A 20,571-nucleotide genomic window follows, 5' to 3' on the forward strand; every position below is an offset into this window, starting at 1 on the left:
CGCTCCTCGTATATATCATCGAAGTCCTTTTTCAAGAACGAACTCGATGTGTTTCAATCGATAAATAAAAAATAAAGTTTAAACATTATAGGCGAAAATGGGAGCGGAGAACAGAATAAAAAAGCAGAATATATGTTTACATACTTGTCTCTCAAAAAGGAAAGTCTCTAGAGTTCAGAATTTTTATCTATCTCAATTAATTCTAATCCAATATGTCGAATTTTTGTATTAACGTTCTATGATGTCTAATAGCAGCAATCTCAATTGCTTAATACAGAATCCTATGGGATATAGAATCTCAAAGAAAAAGTTTGAATTGATTCAATAAATCAATTTGATGTATAAAAAGTCAATGCAAACTAGGAATAAATTTCTCGTTAATGTATGTAGGGGTTCGATCGTTTTACTGGTTTCTTCTTCGGATTATTATTCAGAGAGGATAGTAAAGACACAGTAATGTGCATTCGAGATATCTATCTCTAGCGAGGAGAGAGATCCAGCAATGCGAGTTCTCATCGTCCTGACCAACTTTCGTTCTTGGGCACGCGACAACGATGGCGGTAAGAGATTCATCGGTCAGCTTTGATGCATCTTATTCTTTGTCGCGAGGTCGTCCACAACGGGGCGCCACGTTCTCGGTGTAGGTAAGCTCTAGCTTTCTCTCTCTCTCTCTCTCTCTTTCTCTTTCTCTCTCCCTCTCTCTCTCTCCCTCTTTCTTTTTTTCTCTGTCTCTCTGTCTTCGGGGCATCGCGACGACGAGAATAGCAAAGGCACGGGCACGAATCCAGAGAGCACTGACCCAGTATCCACGTCCCTCCTCGATATATTTTGCCAAGGGCCTCTTCACACTCACATCCGTGGTTCGATACTATCAATTTTTTGGCGTCGCACGTGTCGCAGGCGAGGTCACGAAAATTTTTGAGAAAAGGGATATCATCCCAATATTTATATGGTAAAATTCCCCCCTTTCTCTCTCTGTCTGTCTGTCTGTTTCTCTGTCTCTGTCTTTCTTCGTAGAAATTAAAATATAGCTAGATTAATTTCATTAATTTTGAACAAGCAAACAAATAAAAAGAAAAATCGTTTTCTTTTACTTCTTATTTATGTTACACACCAGAGCGATTTCTTTTATAGCGTTTCTAAACAAATTTCTATCCTATTGAATTTCTCTTTGTTCTCTTTGTTTGGATTTACATATTCCCTGCCCCCTCTAACCATCCTCGACACTTTTTATTTGCTTTGGTTATACATCAAAGCTTTGTTTTTCTCGTCTTGTTGTCAACGTTATAAAGCCATTGTAATTCCAAGCTACAGAAAGTTTTAAATCCTTTCAACTGATAGCTTTTACAGTGCCACGAATACTTTGAATAATTACTTGGGTTATTACCTACTGAAGTTTTCCCTTCTCTCATTAATCTTTCTAACATAATCATTTCTCAATAGCAGAATGATTTTTTATGAAGTAATTAACGAATTGTTAGTCAAATGATATATTTATAGTCTGATGAAAAGTTGTCTTTTCTTTTTTTTGATCTTGCGTTATAGCTTGTTGAATTCTTCAAAGTCGTTCGATTCTCATTACTCCGAACTTGCTTTCATTATTTATATATGTACTCATTCTATGACAAGCAATTATTATAACGATCAAACTCGCAATATTCAGAATTCTTTATTCAGCGGAATCAATGGATAATCTTACTAGTGTGAAGAATATTTAAGTGAAAAATTTTCCATAATGAGCGCAACTTAAAAATCAATCTATTCTAACATTTTTTTTAGAAATATTACGTATTTGGAAAAGTTTACGCCATATTGTATTATTGATTAAAAGTCCTGTAAAAGGATTGCAATAATATCAATAATATTTACAAATAATTGATTTTTTACAAAAATAATTGATCATCAAATGTCTTCATAAATATATATATACTTTTTTTTTCTTTTAGCCATTAAAAATAATCATTTACGTAACGCATATTAATTTCTGCATTGCAGGTGAATACCAGAAATGAATGGGCCTCGCTTTGCGAACAATTTCATCTGCCAAACGGCTGTGTCAACAGTGGAATCGGTCTTAAACAAATATACCTTCGGTAAGTGGACTAGTAGTTCTCTTGGAGAGTGAATTCGACGAAAAAGTCTGAAAATTCCGAATCTCTTAATAAAAGTAGATATTGGATCAATCGAACTTAGCCAATTGGTTTGACCAAAGATATATATATATATATATATATATATATATATATATTCACACACACACACACACACACACACACACACACACACACACACACACACACACACACACACACATGATGCTTTTGTATATATTACGAAACGTCGTAGAGAAGAAAAAGAGTTTGCGCGAGCGTGCAACGCTTGTTAGGTCGCCGCGCGCCCTCGGATGGAAAGCGGTTCTACTGCCTCTGACAGCCCGCGAGCGTCTGCAAGAGCAGAGGTAGTAGCAAAATGCTGCGCTACCACCACCGAGTATCGGCGTTGGTCCTCCGCCCCACCACCATTTTCCGTATCGTATCGTACGTTACGTTCATTCATTCATTCAGTGCCGGCCTCACCGACGCGCCACGTGCTTTCTCAGTCGCTGTCCTCTCTCTCCAATCGAGCCCTGCAACCTTGTTGTCTCGCCAGCTCGTCGAACGTTGAGGACGCCGTGCTTCCTCCGACTGATATCGCGATACATCGATTCGTTGTTCGAAATGTGACCGCTATTTGTATTCGTGATAACGATGTTTCAAATCTATTTATATACGAATCTCTCTTATATACGAATGTCTCTTTAAATTAGTCTTTTTTTTTTTGTAACTTTCTCTTTCTCGTTAAGATAACAATATTTTCACATAGAATCACATTATACGAAGAATGTAGAGTTCTCAACTATTTATAGTCATAAAGTTTTATCACACGTACGTAATTATACATATGCAAAGTATAAATTACCGTAGTTCCTATCACCATAATGACCTTTCAACAAAAAAATGCCATAAACATTTAAATTATAATATATTTAAACTGTAACATATTCTCCAGTTACAATGAAACAAATTAAAGAACATGTAGTGCTGTTGAGATTCGCACAGATACTGCTATGCCGCTACAATAATCAAAGTGTCCATGCACGGCCTGCATCCACTAACCGCCAATCAGGCTCTGGTTGGCTGACTCCACCGCTTGCACCTTCCGTGGTCTACTACTACGTAGTGCATGAATGGATTCACTACATCTTTCCCCCACCATTTTCTTTTGCCCCCCACGATATCGTATCCTCTCCCTCTTCCACCCCCATCTTCTTTCTAGCTCTCTCTTTCTCTCTCTCTCTCTCTCTCTCTCTCTCCCTCTCTCTCTCTCTCTCTCTCTCTCTCTCTCTCTCTCTCTCTCCAGTTCACTCTTCACTTCAACTCTCGTGATATTGCTTCTTTGTCTCTCAAATTGAATCTCTGATACTTTACATCTCTCATTCATCTGTCGATTGATCTGTTATTCAGTTTGTCAAATAACCTTATTTAGAATTTTTTATCAATGAATATTTAAATTAAAGTAATTTCCCATAGCATAACAATGATCGTTATCTATCGAGCATGATACTTATATGTCAATTGGTCAATGTTTTTCAGATATCTAGACAGGTACGAAAAGGTTCATTTCTTAGGAGAAGATGGACAGCAAGCCGATGATGAAGACGAAGATTCCAGACACCGGAAGTGGTCTGCCAGGGCATTACATTCAGTTCCTCTTACGTATAATCATCATCAACATAATGTTGCAGGTAAACTTTTATTTTCTAATCACGTGTTAGAAACCATGTAGTTCATTTAATTGTGATGATATATTAATGGAGATCTGTGTCAGATATGAAATATTTTACATTATGGAGGAGAGTTTTTGTTCTGTCATTCAGACGTTATATTTTTTTGTTTGTTAATTATTATTAACAGTTTTTGTCTTTAAACGGGTACAAAGATGTAAAGAATTTATTAAAAGATGTTCGCGAGATACAGGTGAACGCCCGCCGAATATATTGTGAAAAGGACTTGTACGTGTATACATATCGCACACATCTATATAAACGCTACATAAATGCATGATATCTATCGTGACGAAGCCGCAACGGGTTATTGACGTGCTCTCTCATGGAGAATTGCCGTCGACTTTCAACGTACAAAAGATATATACATACGTACGTACATACATACATACATACATACATACGTATGTACATGCATATATATATAGTTATATAGTTATATGTGAAGAGTGACTGAACTTGTCTGCTGCCTGCGGTACGCTTGAGGGAAACAGATGGGCAGAACGAAGCGGATAGAGGCAAAAAAAAGATGGACAACGCGTACAGAGAATTAACACATTACCAAGCGCTTTCTTGAACTCAAAGAGCTTCGTTCATTACAATGATAATGTACAATGTTTTATATGTATATACACGCACACACACCAAACTTTGGCTAACACATTTGATTATTGGAATCATTTAGAAATAATCCTTGATAAACTACGCAACCCACGAGGAAGATTAAAAAAGAAAAACAAAACAAGAAAAAAAAGCTCGTAACGAGTACGCCGTTTTTTTACAAGTTGAGATCGTGAAGTTGCCAAGTTTCAACATAGGAATAAGAAAGAGAGAGCAGCAGGAACGTTCACGGACTTTAGAGCGTGTACGCGTATATATGTGTATGTATACGTAGCGTATGTGCAAAGAAAAGATCTGATGCGCACACAGCACGTGGAAGATAATTTAATGAGCAATAATCATCGTGTTCTCTCTCTTGCGCGCGGGTGCATATGTTTGTGTACATGTGTATGTATGTAATAAACGCATGTTATATAGTATATATGTGTGGGAATTATGGGCATACACAAAGCTGAGTCTGAGCTTCGACTGGCAGAAATACGTCGGGTCTATATTTGCGGCGCACGCGCGTACGTCGAACAATTCTTCGTATATAGAAGCGGTGAAACCCCCTCGACTCGTTCTTCTTTTTACCTCTTTGTCACCTCGCTTCGTCACCTTCTTTTCATCTCCGTAAGCGCAAACTGCAGAGACGAATGATCTGAAGGTTCCTCCAAGGGTTCTGTAAATTCGTTAGAGAAACTTCAGTCAAACTACATAGTAAGATGTCCGATCAACATTTTTTGATTTCTTATTTTTTATCTTTCATTTCTTATCTCTCTGTTTATCGTTTTAGAATTTTATATATAAGAAGCCGATAAATTTTTTTGCATCAACAAATATTTTCTCAGAAAAGATTAGACAAATCAAGGCCTTCGTTTTTATCCTATCTCTAGATTTTTATATGGATTTCATTAAAATATAAAATTATATATATATATATATATATATATATATATATATATATATTTGCAAGTGAAATGCAATCCTTAGAATGACCAAGATTACGATTTTTGAATGAAACGATGGTCGATTAAAAATAAGCCGTAAAATCGTGATTATTTCCATAAAAAAGAAAATGATTACGAGCAATGTCTGGTGTCAAGTGGAATAAGAGAGATAATGCGCAGTACAAATGGAAGTTCGCGGAGGAGAAAGAGCGGCAGCAAAAGGAGCAAGAGGGGAATAGAACAAGAGAAAGCAATCAATAAACGTTTGCGGGAGATAGGAGCAGCAGTTCTTGACATTCTCCCTGCGCGATGGAACACTCACAGCGCTTGCGTGACTCCGCTGCGACTCTCGATTTTGATCCCACCAGTTCAGCGAGCGCGTGCGAAGTGCCTTGTGCGCGAATGTCGCATCGCGTTCGCCGCGTACGGTGTAAAGCAATCCCGGTGACGTCTCAGCCTCGATTGCGTGACGTCTACGCACCGCGCCGACATCCACTGCCAATCGATGACGCATTCAATGCATCCGATGCACTCGATGCACCGGCCAGACGCTAACCGAGCCTATGAGCTGTAATGATTCGACCTAATACAGTTTCCACAATCCAGAACCCAGTTTAATATCTGATCAGGTTCAAACGCAAGAAACGATTTTTTATTTTATAAATATACTCTTCCAATGAATATCCTCGTTCGATATTAAAAAGAAATAAGATTTCTCATCGTTCTTTCTCTCTCTTACTCTCTCTCTCTCTTTCTCTCTCTCTCTCTCTCTCTCTCTCTCTCTCTCTCTCTCTCTCTCTCTCTCTCTCTCATTGATTATGTACCTGTTCTTGCTTTTATTTTTACTTTCTTTTTATTTATATGTTCCTATATGTTAAGAACAGAAGAAACAAAAAATAATGCTGATTATAATACATGAAAGATAAACGATAGGGATCGATCCTTGCTTTATTTTTGTTTCAATCTTTTTTAGTTATTTTGGGTCGATGTATTAAAAAGAGACTAACATAAGTCTCCATAATCTTTTCTACCTCTCCTGCCAAACATTTTGGCAGACTGCCCAAACGGCGTTCAAATTTATCACATTAACGAGCTTCGATTTATTATAATCATATGATCGTCGATCTTTGATTTTCTCTTTAGAAGATTTTGTAGATATCATTTGAATAGGAACAAAGAACATCGTTATGCTGGCAATGAAGGCGTTTGGAACTCCTGTCGTTATGAGTCGATATAATGATACCTTTACTACGCTACCATATTTAATGGCAGCTGGTGGACAAGATAGTATGAGAGTTCGAGCGTAACGATCGTGGTTGATAGGCATTGCACGTGAAGCGATTGCGGTTATTGAACGCGACCTCTCGTCGACGGGCTATCTAGATGCGATACCGTAAAGCTGTTTTACTTAGGAAGCGTTGTGTGGTTTCTATATAACGAATAAATTTTCGTACCAGGTACAAACAAAGGCTTTTCTATCAATAGACGTCTGCATAATCATTCTTTCCTACTTTGTGGCATAGAACATTCGTTATCTTTTTCAACGGAATCTTACCGATACATAATATATACACGTATGTATCAACTTTGGATATATAACCGTTGAATATTTTTTTAAATTTATCTTTTATTGTATCGTAATGAGACTTTTGGTATGACTATAACGTAGTTATACGTTCGGTCTTCTTATTTCTTTAATATCCAAGGTAAACTTGTGGTGCTCTTTGAGATCTCTATTACTTGTATTCATAAATGGTATTAGTTTATATATATATATATATATATTTTATCGAGTAAAATTTAATATTAGTTGGATGATTTTTTCTTTCAGAATCTCTTCGCGATTACAATGGTCTTTCGTCCGATCTTTACAAACCATCCAACTACGACAAATTGGCATTATCGCTTCTTTCGCCTCTTCCAAACGAACAAGACTTCGCAATCAATGTTTGCACGCTTTTGTCGAACGAAGGAAAACATACGTTACGTCTCGATAAGTATCCACGTTTGGTGAATATCCTGCTCGCGCATGCTGGCGTTTTCGACTCGCCTGGTACGCGACAACTTTTCATTGAGGTTTATTCTCGTGTGAGGAACTATTCTATCAATTCGTTTTGGTCGGATGTACTCGATTCGCAAGACGTGATAGACCTTACGAACGAGAAAACCTTTATGAAGAAGCCATCAACGAGCTTACACACATTCTCCAGGCGGAAAACATTAGAGAAAGAGAAGCAAAATAAAGTGACAGTAACGGTCCAAGACAACGAGGAGACGGTCACGTCGATGGATGTGGATGGGGTAAAACTTGATTTCTTTCATTCTTTGGTTTAACAAAGATATGGATAAAATAAATATTTACAAGAGCAATAAAATAACAATATTTTGTTGTAATATTTCAGGTGCTTCCAGACTGTTCACGTCTAGATCCTATTGGTTCTCATCAAGATGAGAATTTTAAAGATCAGAATCAAAATTCGATAAAGTTCGAAGAAGAGGATAAAGACTTGTTTTGCGTCGGTAGAACGTTAGGCACGCAGGATCCGTACGGTCAACGCGTGTTACAGATAGCGTCTATCTTACGAAATCTCAGTTTCACTCCGGAGAATGCCGCGGTGCTAAGCAGGAATCGATGTTTTTTGAGATTCGTTTTATTATGTATAAGAGCAAGGTGGAGTAATTTGCATCAACTTGGTTTCGATATACTAGGGAATATAGCAAACGAAATTGTTTTAAAAGAGGCTGGCGAAAGGATAACAGATGTTGTCCTGTCTTGTGTGGCAAAAGGTATCGAGTCGCAAGATAGATTTATCGTTATATCCTGTTTGGAGGTGCTTAATAAGATCAGTCAACAGGATAGTAACGAAGAAATCGTTACGTTTGGATTGGAAGATAGTGTCTATGAACTTATTTGCAGGTAAATTTTCTAATTCTTTATTATTGATTGTATGTATATATATCATTGTCAATGAGAACTAAACGCGGTATTATTTTCTTTTTTCATTTTAGGTTTTTAGCTCTAAGTGATATAGCTCTTTTAGTTTATACTTTGGAGTGTTTATACGCTTTAACTTCGTTGGGCGAAAGACCGTGTACTAGTGTCGCGCGGGTACGTGGAGCTATCGATACATTGGTCGCGCTTGTCACCGTCGAAGCACAGAGTTATGGCCCAAAAGCTTGCATTTTGATGAGAGTGGTAGAAACTGTATCTACTATACCCACACCTTCGAATACGTCTCAGAATACTCCTGTTGCTGCTGCTGCCACTACTCCGGTTGCATCAGTAACATCATCACCCGTGCCAGCTACTCCAGCTACGATTACCGCAACATCGGCTCCAGTTAGCCCAGCACCTTCTAGACCTAATACACCTGCAACTACAACCAAGTCCACAACGCACAGTATGTACGAGCATGTATAATCCACGATCAATGATAGACTTTATTTTACATTGAATTTCATTCTTTTGTTTTTGTTTGTTGTTTCTTTTTTCTCTGCAGAAACAGTAGAGACGGCTAATGCGCTTCAACAACAACACGCGCATCAACAAATCATTCAGGAAAACGAGCAATTCGCTTTAGGATGGTTAAGAGCTACCTTTGAGCTTGCACCAGGCATACGCATAGAACAAGAGGAACTCTACAAAAAATATCTTGGGTGTTGTACGAAGATTGGCAGGAGAGGAGTAATCGCGCCACTTCATTTTCCCAGATGTGTTAGGTATATCTAGATTTGAATAAATTAAATTAATATTTTTCGAAGCAATTAAATCCTATTACAATCGAAATTATAAATATAGGTCAGTGTTCGGGGGAACTATTGGTCCAAATCCACTCAAAGGAGAATCAACTGGTACTCAGTATTACGAAGGCATCCGTGTACGGGCTACACCAGGCCAAGTAACTTATCCGAGCCAAACTGTAATTGCGACTAGTACAGCTCCGATATCAGCGGTCAACACAACTCCAGTAAAGGTGCTTCCCGTACAACAGCGTACAATCAAGAATATAAGTCCTGCTCCCGATAGCACGGCCCTAGACAATCCTGCATCTGGAGTTCACAGAACTCCAGCCCCTGCATCTCCCATTCTAAAAGCCCAGTTGTCTGCCCCTCCAAAACCACCTTCCATTACGTCAAATCAATCCCAAAATCCAGTCACCAAGGTTGATTCTAAAAGTCAGGTGGGTCCAAATCCTAGATCTGTATGCCATTCGTTCATGACCTTGATTCTCATTTTGGTCGTAGTTTCATGATGCTATACATGTGGGCTTTTTATAATATATGCTAAAATTCCTTCCTAATCATGGTACAACGTATTATATTGCATGCTTTTCTGAGACAATGCAAGATTATGTGTGTATACCTATATATATGTATATATACATGTATATATCAGTGAATTTTATTCCATAATATTAGATATAGAAATTTGCATTGTGTATGTGTGTGCGCGCGCGTGTACCTGTGCGTGCGCGCGTGTGTGTGTGCGTGTGTTAGAAAACAGAAACTGTGTTGCATAGTAGACTATTCTTAATAATAAGGTAACGCTGAACTAAAAACCTTTCTATTATATTAATACTTTAATTATTTCATATAGCTATGCTAAAATTAACACCAGTAAAAGAGACAGCAGAATTTCTCATCAACTTCTTTGCTATTTACAAAGCATAATAATCTGATTAGATCACATTTTATTTCAATATTTTTTCAATACTATTTCAATGTTATGAATTATCAAAAAATGGAATGGTTAAAACATGGTATGGTACTTTATATCAAGCATAAATGGTACTTTTATGAAATAATACTTTTTTGTCTTCTATGTAATTCAATCATCATGTTTTCTACATAAATACTTTATTCGTTCTCTTAGCATGTATTCAATTTATTCTAAACTTTATATTTGAAAATTGTTGAAGTGGTGAGAATTGTATATGACTACTGTCAATTAGGTATCAGTATCTCACCCCCACCTGAGTCAAGCATTGCTGGCCAGTGGATCCCAAAATCAGCAGCAGCAGCAGCAGCACTCCCAATCTGTCCAAGTAGTAACAAAAGAAGATAACCGAAGTAGTACTACATCCAGTTCTATAATAAAAAGCCTTTTGGCTACCAAGGTAACAGCCAGCAGTGACTGCATGTCCAGTGCTGCTGCAACTTGTGTGTCTACCCTTACTGCCTGTGTAACAAACACTACTACTAGCATCGCATCCAGCATCAGTGCCAACCAGCTAATAACAAGCAACCAGGTATAATTGTACATTAACATGACAAAGTAGTATTTATAGAAACTTTAAAAAGTATTACACATTGTACTTTATATTGTACTTTAAATTGTGTCTAATTGAGTAATGTGCATACTTATTTAAAACTATATATAAAGTAAATGTGTTAAAAATAATTTATTGACAATATTTCTGAAGTATTTCATTATTTTTCAGTTAATTATTTGACAATTTCTACAATTTTATATTATAGATATTGTATAAATGATATTATGTGTCATAATAATCTTCAAATATTATAAAAGTCATATAAAACGAAAGTACATGATTTTTTTTATTATAGAAAAAATAGGTAGATGATGCAAAAGTATGTATTCAATCTCAGTTTTTTCTTTTTCTTTTGTTTTATTACTGTATTAGTATATGATGTAGTATTGTGTGTTGTGTTGATTTTTCTTGTCGTGACATAAATTTTTTTTTTTTTGGAAATGTAATGTCAATCCAAAAAGTCCTATCCTGCCCTTCTTGATAAATATGAAATAAGTAGGTTATTAATGACCTTTAACAGAGTGAGTTTGTGCCTAGTAAACTGAGAAAGTTATAATAAGCAGAATACTAACAACAGCATGATGATGTAAAAATTGAAATAATTATAAATTTAAAGTGACCAAATATATGAATATGAAATTTGAATATGAAACTAAATATATTATATAAATATAATATATTATATTGATTGGAGATAAATTGATGTATAAGTAGGGCTATACAATTTATTAAAAAAAAAAAAGATAACAAGCATTTCTTTCTAACAATGGTTGTATTTTAATAGGTTGCACAACGTCAACAACAGCAAAGGTTACTGCAACAGCAATTAACAGGTGTGGTACAACCTGCAGCTCCTGCAGCTACACCAGCAACAATACTCCCTAAAGTTTCTGTGAACTCTAAACAAAAACCAGTGATTGCAGCTATTCCTGCCAAAAAAATACAGAGACTTAATGGAGCTAAATTTGTTTTGACCAACAATTGTGAGAAGGTAAGAGGATACTTTATTACAATAGATGTCTAAAGTTGAATTTATATAAATAATATATTTCAGACTGAAGTAAATGATGTAAATGAAAGTGTCAACCAAATCGTAACCTCAACTACAGTAATTTTGAATTCAACTGAGAATCACATATCCTCGATCGTAAAAGTTTGTCAACCACCGACCTCTACTACAATTTGTACAAACAAGTCCAATCAACGAAGTACGTGTACTTCGATTGCTGAAGATTCTGATTCAACGAACAATTCTTTGGCTTCTAGTAGTGGTATAGGTGGTAGTAGAGATTTTTCTGGTGCTGGTGCTGAAGAAGATAATTCTTTAACGAGTTTTGAAGGAATACTTTTAAATGGTGCACCAACTAACATAGATATTAATGCACAAGATGATGGATCATCCAAAGATTCATCTAGCATAAGTTCAAAGGAGAAACCATTGCAGAGTATGATGTTGGCCGATTTATTAGAAAGAAAGGTAGATAAAGAGCCTATTTTAAATGGAGTTCTTGGAAAGAATTCAATAAACGAAAAAGGAATAGATTTGGTTGAAAATCATATTAAAAAGGTATTAAAAGAATCTCCGACTGATATTAAAATAAAAAATGATATAACAGAAAGTAATACCATGCAGACCGAAGTATCTGAAGATACATTAATTGAAGCTCCTAGAGGAATAAAAAGAGCAGCTAGTGAATCTGATGAGATAGATGCAAAGAAACCAAAATATTCTAATGGCACTACATCGCCTGATCCTGCTGTTGATTCAACAACTGCTGAATCTACTGTATCCAGTATAAAATCGGAAGAACAAGAAGATGACAAAGACAGTGAGAAAGCAACAGTTTCATCTACTGCTGCAAATCTTTATGCAGCTCTTGCTGCTGATTGCATAGAAGATGAAACTGATCTTGATGAACAAGTGAACATTAATAAGGAAGAACCTTCTCCAGTCGTGAAAGAAGAACCTCACATATTTATTAATCAAATTACTCAACAACAACAGCAACAGCATCAATCACAGCAACAGCAGCAGCAACAACCACAGCAACAACAACAGCAACATCAACAACATCTGCAGCAACATCACCAACATCCACAACAGCAGCAACATCATCATCATCATCAGCATCAGCAGCCGCAGCAACATCATCAGCAACACCAGCAGCATCAACAACAGTTAATAGTAGCGACCCCTCGACAAATAGTCGTTCAACAAACAATTCAGTCAAACAATCAAGTTATAATTCCTGCTGCGTCCGTCAAAGGAAGACAAGCACAAGCACAGCCACAAGTTCTGTTACAACAAAGTGCGGGAGGGCAACTGCAATATGTCGTATCTGGTGGTGTTCCTGGACAAAACTATGTATTGGCTCAACCACAAACAGCTTTAGTACAAGGGCAAGCACAGACGGTTCTTGTTGCTCAGACAACTCAACAACAAGGCACTGGCACGAAAACTATTATAATTTTACAGCCACAAGCTGCTCCTCAACCAACACCACAAAAAATGGTAGCTGTTACACCTCAAGGACAACAAGTTGTTGTAACTCAAGTTCCACGTCCTATTTTACAAAGTCCAGCTCTTGGAAATATTCCTCCTCCGTTGGTACCTACGTCAGCCACAATTCCACAGACTTCCATAATAGTTAATAGTTCTGTAGCACAAACTAATCCAAATACTGTAACCGTTACGATACCTGCGATGGCTCAACAGAATCCAGTGTCTGCTAGTGTACCATCGAGAGTCGTAACACCGACTCCTGCTTCGACTCCACCACCTACAAGACCAACTACTCCTCACCAAGCAGCAGCGACACATGGACATTTAGTTAAACCACCAGTAAAGGCTATAAAAACTGTAAGTTCTTCGACTTCAACAGAACCAGAATCGAAACCTTCTACCAGTCAACTTCCACCTGAGAATAAAACTATTACTATTAAAATCGATCCTAACGCATATCTATGTGAATGGCGAGGTTGTTTAAGGTAATTAACTTTTATTATATTAATTATTTTATGTATATTTTCTATTATTTTAAAGTAACTTTATGTATTCTTATAGGCAATTTAAAACTCCCCATGAAGTTTTTCTTCATGTGTGTGAAATTCATTGTCCAACTGGCGGAGAAGAAATATTGTGCTTATGGGGCAGTTGCGATGCTTTAAAGAGACGTCGATTCTCTTTAATGACGCACTTATTCGATAGGCACTGTAATTCTGATGTAAGTCAGTTGATTATATAATTGTATTTATCACGATATATGATTTCATAAATTTTGATTTTTAATACATCTACAATTATCGAGGATTACTTGTAAAAATTTCCTTAGGCAATGATCCTTAGAAGAAAACAATTAACCGTGACTGGAAAAACTGAAGTATCTACGTCCACTCCTCCAACGCCTCATCACCCTGGATATGCACCGAATGCAGCATTCCATGCCATTAAAAGACATGCTTTGGAATTCGTGAATCCTAAGGAATTGATGGTAAGCTGCAAAATTACAAATATATTTCCTAACAAATTTAACGTGTTATATACTGATATAGTAGTTATCTCCGTTTACGATAATAGCGACACTAGAACTTTCCATCCTTCGAAAATTATGTTCCGTTATATGCGATAATTTCCTATAATGCGAATTAATATACAGTTCGATAGGATAGAACAGATATGGAGATTGGAATATTCTTTTAGGATTTATTTCTTAACTATAATTCCACTTTAAGAAGTGCTTTTAAAATCCACAAATCTTCAAATCTATAAACTTTTTTGACTATAAACTTAATTAAGTTTCTTGTTCTACTGGCAAAGCAGCAGAGGCCAACCAAGCCCGCTGCAGCCACTTCAAGCTCTTCTTCTCCCAGACCTGGGCAAAACCCTCCACCAGAACAGGTAAAAACGTGTACAAGATTGGAAGATTGGAGCCATAATACAGCCACAGCTCTCGTGTGCTGCTCGTATTACATACGTGTGCTTTATCTTCTTTGTTTTCGCACCATTTTGATTTATATTCCTTAACGTTTACCATCCAGAGTATATACGCATGGTTTTTATTTCGTTTTCATTTCGTAGCTAGCATTATTGTAATTGTTTATTTATTTCGAAGTGATTCTGTTCATCTTCTGTTAGGTGCTGGCACAATTTTAGTACATACGCATTTTCAATCATTACAGTTGCTTATATTATTAAAGTTTTGTTTTAGGGGGGAAGTAACACTTTGAAATTTATTAAATAGAATAATTATAAAAGTTTATTAAAATCTCAATTTTATATTATTGCAGTGTCAATACACTGTAATGTCAATTATTTATCAAGGTTGTACTATTATTAGAACTATACGAAACTTTAATTTTACTAATGAATGGTCAGAGACATATTAAAAATCGATCATTTCTTAAAATATATATAAATATAGCTGTCCGTCACGAATATAGTGTGTATTGTTATTATATCGGCATCGATTATCATTAGGAAAATGTATACAATGTAAAAGCTAATAATGATATAAATTAATATAATCATTGTGTTGTAATAAAGCATGGCAATAACTAATGTTGCGTTCAGATATACTGTAATAGCATTGTAATATGTTTAACGATATATGGTGCTGAAATATAAGACATTGCATGTTTTTATACAATATTACTTTAGTATAGCAAAGATAAAAAAGATTATTGATTTATTATTATTATATCATTTTTAATAAACCCTTTAGTTTTAGAAAAGATATGTGCAACATATATTTTAGCGCTATATAATACATACAGTGTGCTTCATTGTTCTAAATCTTTTATATGTTGAATAAAATTTTTATGGAATTATAATTAGAGTTCAAACTCTTTTCTTTACAGGATGACAACGAAGGTCCAGTGACTAAAAGTATTCGCCTGACGGCAGCTCTTATTCTCAGAAACCTAGTCATATACTCAACACATGGTAGAAGGTAAAATTTCTTGTATTAATGTCGTTTTATATAGAAAGAAGTTCTTTGAAAATGATAATAAAGAGAATATTTTTTATTTTCCTTTTCTTTTTTCAGGCATCTTAGAGCATATGAACCTCATTTGGCAGGTGTGGCATTAAGTAATGTTGAATCATCAAGGACGATCGCACAAGTCTTATATGATATGAATGATCAGAGCAGTAGTAATCATAGGTGACCTCTTGATGCAGGCCTCTAAGCTCTTAAACTTTCTGAGCAGCGATTGACTTGGTTATTTCAAATTAAGCTGGTAAAGGAAAACAGTGGAGTTATATAAGGTAGTATGGATTTTGGAGAAATTTCGGATTGTGACTTTGTGCATAAAATCTGAAAAGAAACTGAAAGCGATGTTCCATATATAAAGAGGCCTATAAACTTACTAGGCAAGTCAGTTTGCCAATTTAGACCATAATACGAACTGTAACTAGTGACATGAAACCAAGACAGTAGTTGAAGTGATGCAGAACAGTGATAATGAACGAAATAATATTTCAGATTTAATATTAATATTTATTTTCTCAACAAGAAGCGATGAATGTTTTTAGTAAACGTGTACAAAAACGGCGAAGAAAATACTTTATGGACGTTATAGTTAATTGTAATCAATATTATACTATTATTAATTAATATTATTGTATGTTTTTTCATAAGCCACCAAGAACCTAGAACGTAAAAAATCTTTTTATCAAATATGTTTCTCTTAAAAATCTATTATTTGCTTATAATTGCACAGGTCTTGCAGTTAAATGGCTACATTGTTGTCTCTCTTTGTTTTATTTTTGAGTAATCTTATAGTCAAAAGTTAGTAAGGAATCACAGCATACGTACACGCATATTAGTGAATTTGTTACAATAGAATATATCATATCATTGCAGAATTTGAATGTCTAGTTTAGATCAACTTTATCTTCGGGATTCTGCATGTTCAGATCTTCTGATACATCTGACATTTTTTTAAATATTTATTTTACAGATCGTAACAAACTCCAGAAATTCAACACTTTTTTTTTGCAACTTTGTCATTAGCAAATTTTTGTAACGATGTAATTCTTCATTAAATTATTTATACAAATTGTGCAACAATATGATTAATCGATTAAGTTTTCTATGTAGATTTATAGAAGAATCATATACTTTATATATATAACATAGGGCCTAAAAATATTGTGCTACTCATTATAATCTTGTCAGTTCCTTTTTTTTAGCGCAATACGATAGTATTTTTATTTTTTAATCTGACAGCTTTAGCAGAGTAATTATAAGATATTAAAGTTCCATGCACAATGTATATAAATGTCTATCATATCTTTGATTCGTTTTGATTAGAATATACAAAATTTATTAAACTTTAATGGGTGTAATTGTTGTTTATTTAATTAAAACGCATAATGACAAAGTTTTTTTTAGAGAATTTTACATAATTGATTTTCACATAAAATATTGTATTTCTAAAAATTTTATATTATATAGAATGTAAAAATAATGCCATAAAAGATAACTTCCATTGGTTTCATAAATTGAATGATGGTAAAAAATTTATTCTAACTTGGTTCTTTGGTGCATTAAATATAATTTATGTAAAAGGTGTCGTTTTCAAATATTTTAAAAGTTTTATATTATTGAACATCTTACAACTTCACATAGATTGCATTTACATATTGTTTCTCGAATATCCTGAGACACCAGTAACATTGCATATAAATTAAGCTAATCATATTCAACTATACATATATAATATACATACCTGTACATAATACTTGTATTTCATTCATGATGTTACAGCGTCTGTGTAAATTTCTTAAAGTTGTAAGGTTAAGCGTTTAAAAGAGCGAAGTAAAAATATTGTATTATAATAGATTATGACAAAACGTAGAAGTTGCAAAAGATGGATTTTTGTAATTACTCATCAGGTTCAGCAATAGTTACAAATGCTGGATCGGTATTATAAAACAGCTGATTAAGAATGATTAAAAATATAAACTATGATAATGGACCCTATGTGAGCCTCTATTATGTATTTTATACATAAATATATATATAAAAAAACAAGTTTAATAGCTGACCGTTTAGGAGGATGAAAATCTTAATGAGAGGCTTTTTATTTTTATTATTTGTAATTATCTAGTTTACACATTCATCATTTGGTACGATCATTGAAGATCATAAATAAACAACTGTGTAAAAGAACGAAAAGTTCATGTAATAAATAAGTACGATGAAAAAATATAAAGGAAAATGAATGAATGTCTTTGATATTCATTCTGCCATTATATTGTGCGGATGTGTTAATAGCGTATTAGTACTACCGAGCGAAAGATATTGATAGTCGAGTGATAATTAATATCCTGATGATCATATTGCCACATTGCCAGTTAGGCAATATATACTATTAAAAAAAATTTAAATACAATAATTATATCGTATATTTTTCATGTGCTTTGTGTTAATTTTTTAAATTTCAAAGATCTAGGTAAATTACCTACTTTTCCCATGTGCGAAATGTATATAATGTCGATGGAAAATGACTCTGTGGAAAGAATAAATAAGAAGCATTTAATTTATTGTTAGTTTTTTATCAGTATATATAAATAATATGGATAAATTTAATAACAATCGATGATATATTTTTCAAGCGTATAAAAAAAGCTAACGCATTTAAGCTAATGACTGTTATCGTTGAACATAATGGCATTTATTTTAATATCAGTTCAGTTTACAATAATAATTATGTTAAAGATAGTTCTTATAATCTATGAACACTATGAATCATTTTTCTTCATTGAGTATTATCGTTTGCATCATGGAGATATATTTTGTTACTTTATAACATCATTAGAATTTGTGATTAAAAGTATAGTGAGATTGGACGGTTTTTTTATCATTATTTTGAAGTGGAATGTTAAAGTCTGTATTATTTTGTTTAGTTTGTTTGAAGATTACACTATTTTATTCTATTATTCTGGGAATGAATTATCTGTGAATCTATATAACGCTTAATAGATACCTAACTTATAAATTCACGCGATAGGAGTTGTGTGAGACAAGTTACTTAATTTTATATTTATAATAACTATACTTTCTATATTGCTGATCGATTAGTTATAATAAAAAGTATATAGCTTTACTCCATATCTTTATAAAGTAAAAGGTGTTTATGTATTTATTATACTTGATGCAAACAAATCTTAATTTTTTTTTAATTTAAATTTTTTATTTTTATTTTTTTTCTTTTTGTCACTTTCTCGTAAATATTTCGTACACTCGTATCTTTTAGTAGTATGTGGATCAGCATGGCAGTTTGACAAATTAATTGTTATACATTGAATAGAAATAGATGGGTTTATATCATCGTCTACCATCGTAGAAATATCTAATGTATCAGGAGAAACTTTATTATTACTTTTTTCGGTAAGGTTTCTTGAAGATGTAGATTTTTCAGATTTAGTGAGATAATTGCTTTTCATGGTATTCGAATTTAATTTCAAAGACGATGCCGACGTAGTAGCAACTATTTGAAAATTGGATGATTGTGTATAAGCTGTTTCTAAATATAAGCCATAAATTGTATCACGATTAGATACTGTAGTTTTCATTGTGGAATGATATGGAATGGCAGTATTACAATCCATCTGATCACAATAATTTTTTCTGGTTTTCGATTCGACAGATAATTTCATTTGATTTGTTTTAAACTTCGACATATTTTTGTCATGTGAATGATAAAGGGGTACTTGCTCTATTTTGTGCTTCATATAAGGTGCACTTTTTGTATTAATTTTGTCAGGTTTGTGATTTGCTATATCTGCTATTATTTCTGTAGTGGGAAACTCTTTTTTTTCTTCTTCATGCGACGAATTTTGTTCGAACATTGAACATTGTTGTCGCATGCAATGATCGACACTATTATCATTTTCTAATAATTTCTCATTTGTAGATGTAGCAATTGGTTCTTGATAGATAGAAAATTTTTCTGTTAAAGATGATGTGAAAAGTGCACATTTTTTAATATATTTACACAGATTAGATCCTTCCATATTTTTCTCTATTTGTCTTTTATTTATATCAACGAATTCATCTGTTTGTGATTCATTTGAATATGTATATCTTTTTTCATAAAATATTGTGAAGTTCTCTTTTTTTGAGGATAAATGAGCTTTTTGTTCCGATAAAACTGTTATATTTTCTATTATATTATTTATACTTTTTATTTGTTTTTCTAAACTTCTTGTATGTTCCTTGATTTCCGATAAAATTTGTTTAAATTTTGGTTTGGAAAAGGCTATTATTATAGTATCACTTGAAGAAGATTCTGTATTATTCTGTAAGTCATTACTCGTCTCTATATTAGCAGACGTATAATTATCAAACTCTATATTTTTTTCTTTCTGACAAGATACATTGTCCGCATTTTTTTCAACTGATTTCATGATAGTATCATTCAAATATGTGTAATTGCTATTTTTCCATACATGTTTATGTTCATTTTGTTTGTATAAATGTATTTGTTTTATTCCCTTATTTGGGACGTTTTCTATATCAGATATTATTTTTGAATCAGTACAAAAATGAAATTTTGAATCTTCCTTACAATACGCATCTATAGTAGAAGGACGATTTTTTGCTTGATACAGCATGCTATTACCATTATTACTATCACCTAATCGTGCTGTTATATTTCTAACATATATATTTTGAATTTTGTCGTTAATATTGTTAATAGTATCCTTATTGGCCTTATCATGTATATTAATTGTAGAATTTGCAGATTTTTCCATATTACAATTTGAATCATTTGCTACTGTACAAGACAAAATCTTTTCTGGCATTTCTAATTCGTTTAAACATTGACATTTAAAAGTATCAGGTATTGTTGATTGATCATGATGAATTTCCATGTATTGATTGCTGGCATATTGACACGATGTAATATAACTATT

General features: G+C 33.9%; 1 protein-coding gene and 1 long non-coding RNA gene across 4 annotated transcripts in view; one reads left to right on the top strand and one right to left on the bottom strand.

Annotated features, from left to right (window-relative positions):
- The window catches only part of LOC124947938 (AT-rich interactive domain-containing protein 2), a 30,060-nt gene extending 10,221 nt beyond the window's left edge, over positions 1–19,839 (top strand). Inside the window, exons 3-17 of one of the 3 annotated variants that reach the window (XM_047490769.1) lie at positions 1,996–2,093; positions 3,633–3,784; positions 7,205–7,674; positions 7,776–8,290; positions 8,383–8,774; positions 8,874–9,093; positions 9,173–9,554; positions 10,326–10,622; positions 11,431–11,637; positions 11,701–13,634; positions 13,711–13,870; positions 13,979–14,137; positions 14,458–14,544; positions 15,504–15,595; positions 15,692–19,839. In XM_047490769.1, the coding sequence (XP_047346725.1) occupies positions 1,996–2,093; positions 3,633–3,784; positions 7,205–7,674; positions 7,776–8,290; positions 8,383–8,774; positions 8,874–9,093; positions 9,173–9,554; positions 10,326–10,622; positions 11,431–11,637; positions 11,701–13,634; positions 13,711–13,870; positions 13,979–14,137; positions 14,458–14,544; positions 15,504–15,595; positions 15,692–15,812 (5,286 nt within the window). In that variant the 3' untranslated portion in view covers positions 15,813–19,839. The remainder of the gene's footprint in view (positions 1–1,995; positions 2,094–3,632; positions 3,785–7,204; positions 7,675–7,775; positions 8,291–8,382; positions 8,775–8,873; positions 9,094–9,172; positions 9,555–10,325; positions 10,623–11,430; positions 11,638–11,700; positions 13,635–13,710; positions 13,871–13,978; positions 14,138–14,457; positions 14,545–15,503; positions 15,596–15,691) is intronic. The other 2 variants (XM_047490771.1, XM_047490770.1) reach the window with 2 other exon arrangements.
- LOC124947956 lies at positions 5,018–6,003 on the bottom strand. The gene is made up of 2 exons (XR_007100551.1): positions 5,696–6,003; positions 5,018–5,105 (listed from the first exon to the last, which is right to left on the bottom strand). It is a non-coding gene; the product is annotated as an uncharacterized LOC124947956 (long non-coding RNA).
- Positions 19,840–20,571: the final 732 nt, after the last annotated feature.

This window comes from Vespa velutina, chromosome 3 (genome assembly GCF_912470025.1).
Source record: "Vespa velutina chromosome 3, iVesVel2.1, whole genome shotgun sequence".
NCBI classification, from domain to species: domain Eukaryota; kingdom Metazoa; phylum Arthropoda; class Insecta; order Hymenoptera; family Vespidae; genus Vespa; species Vespa velutina.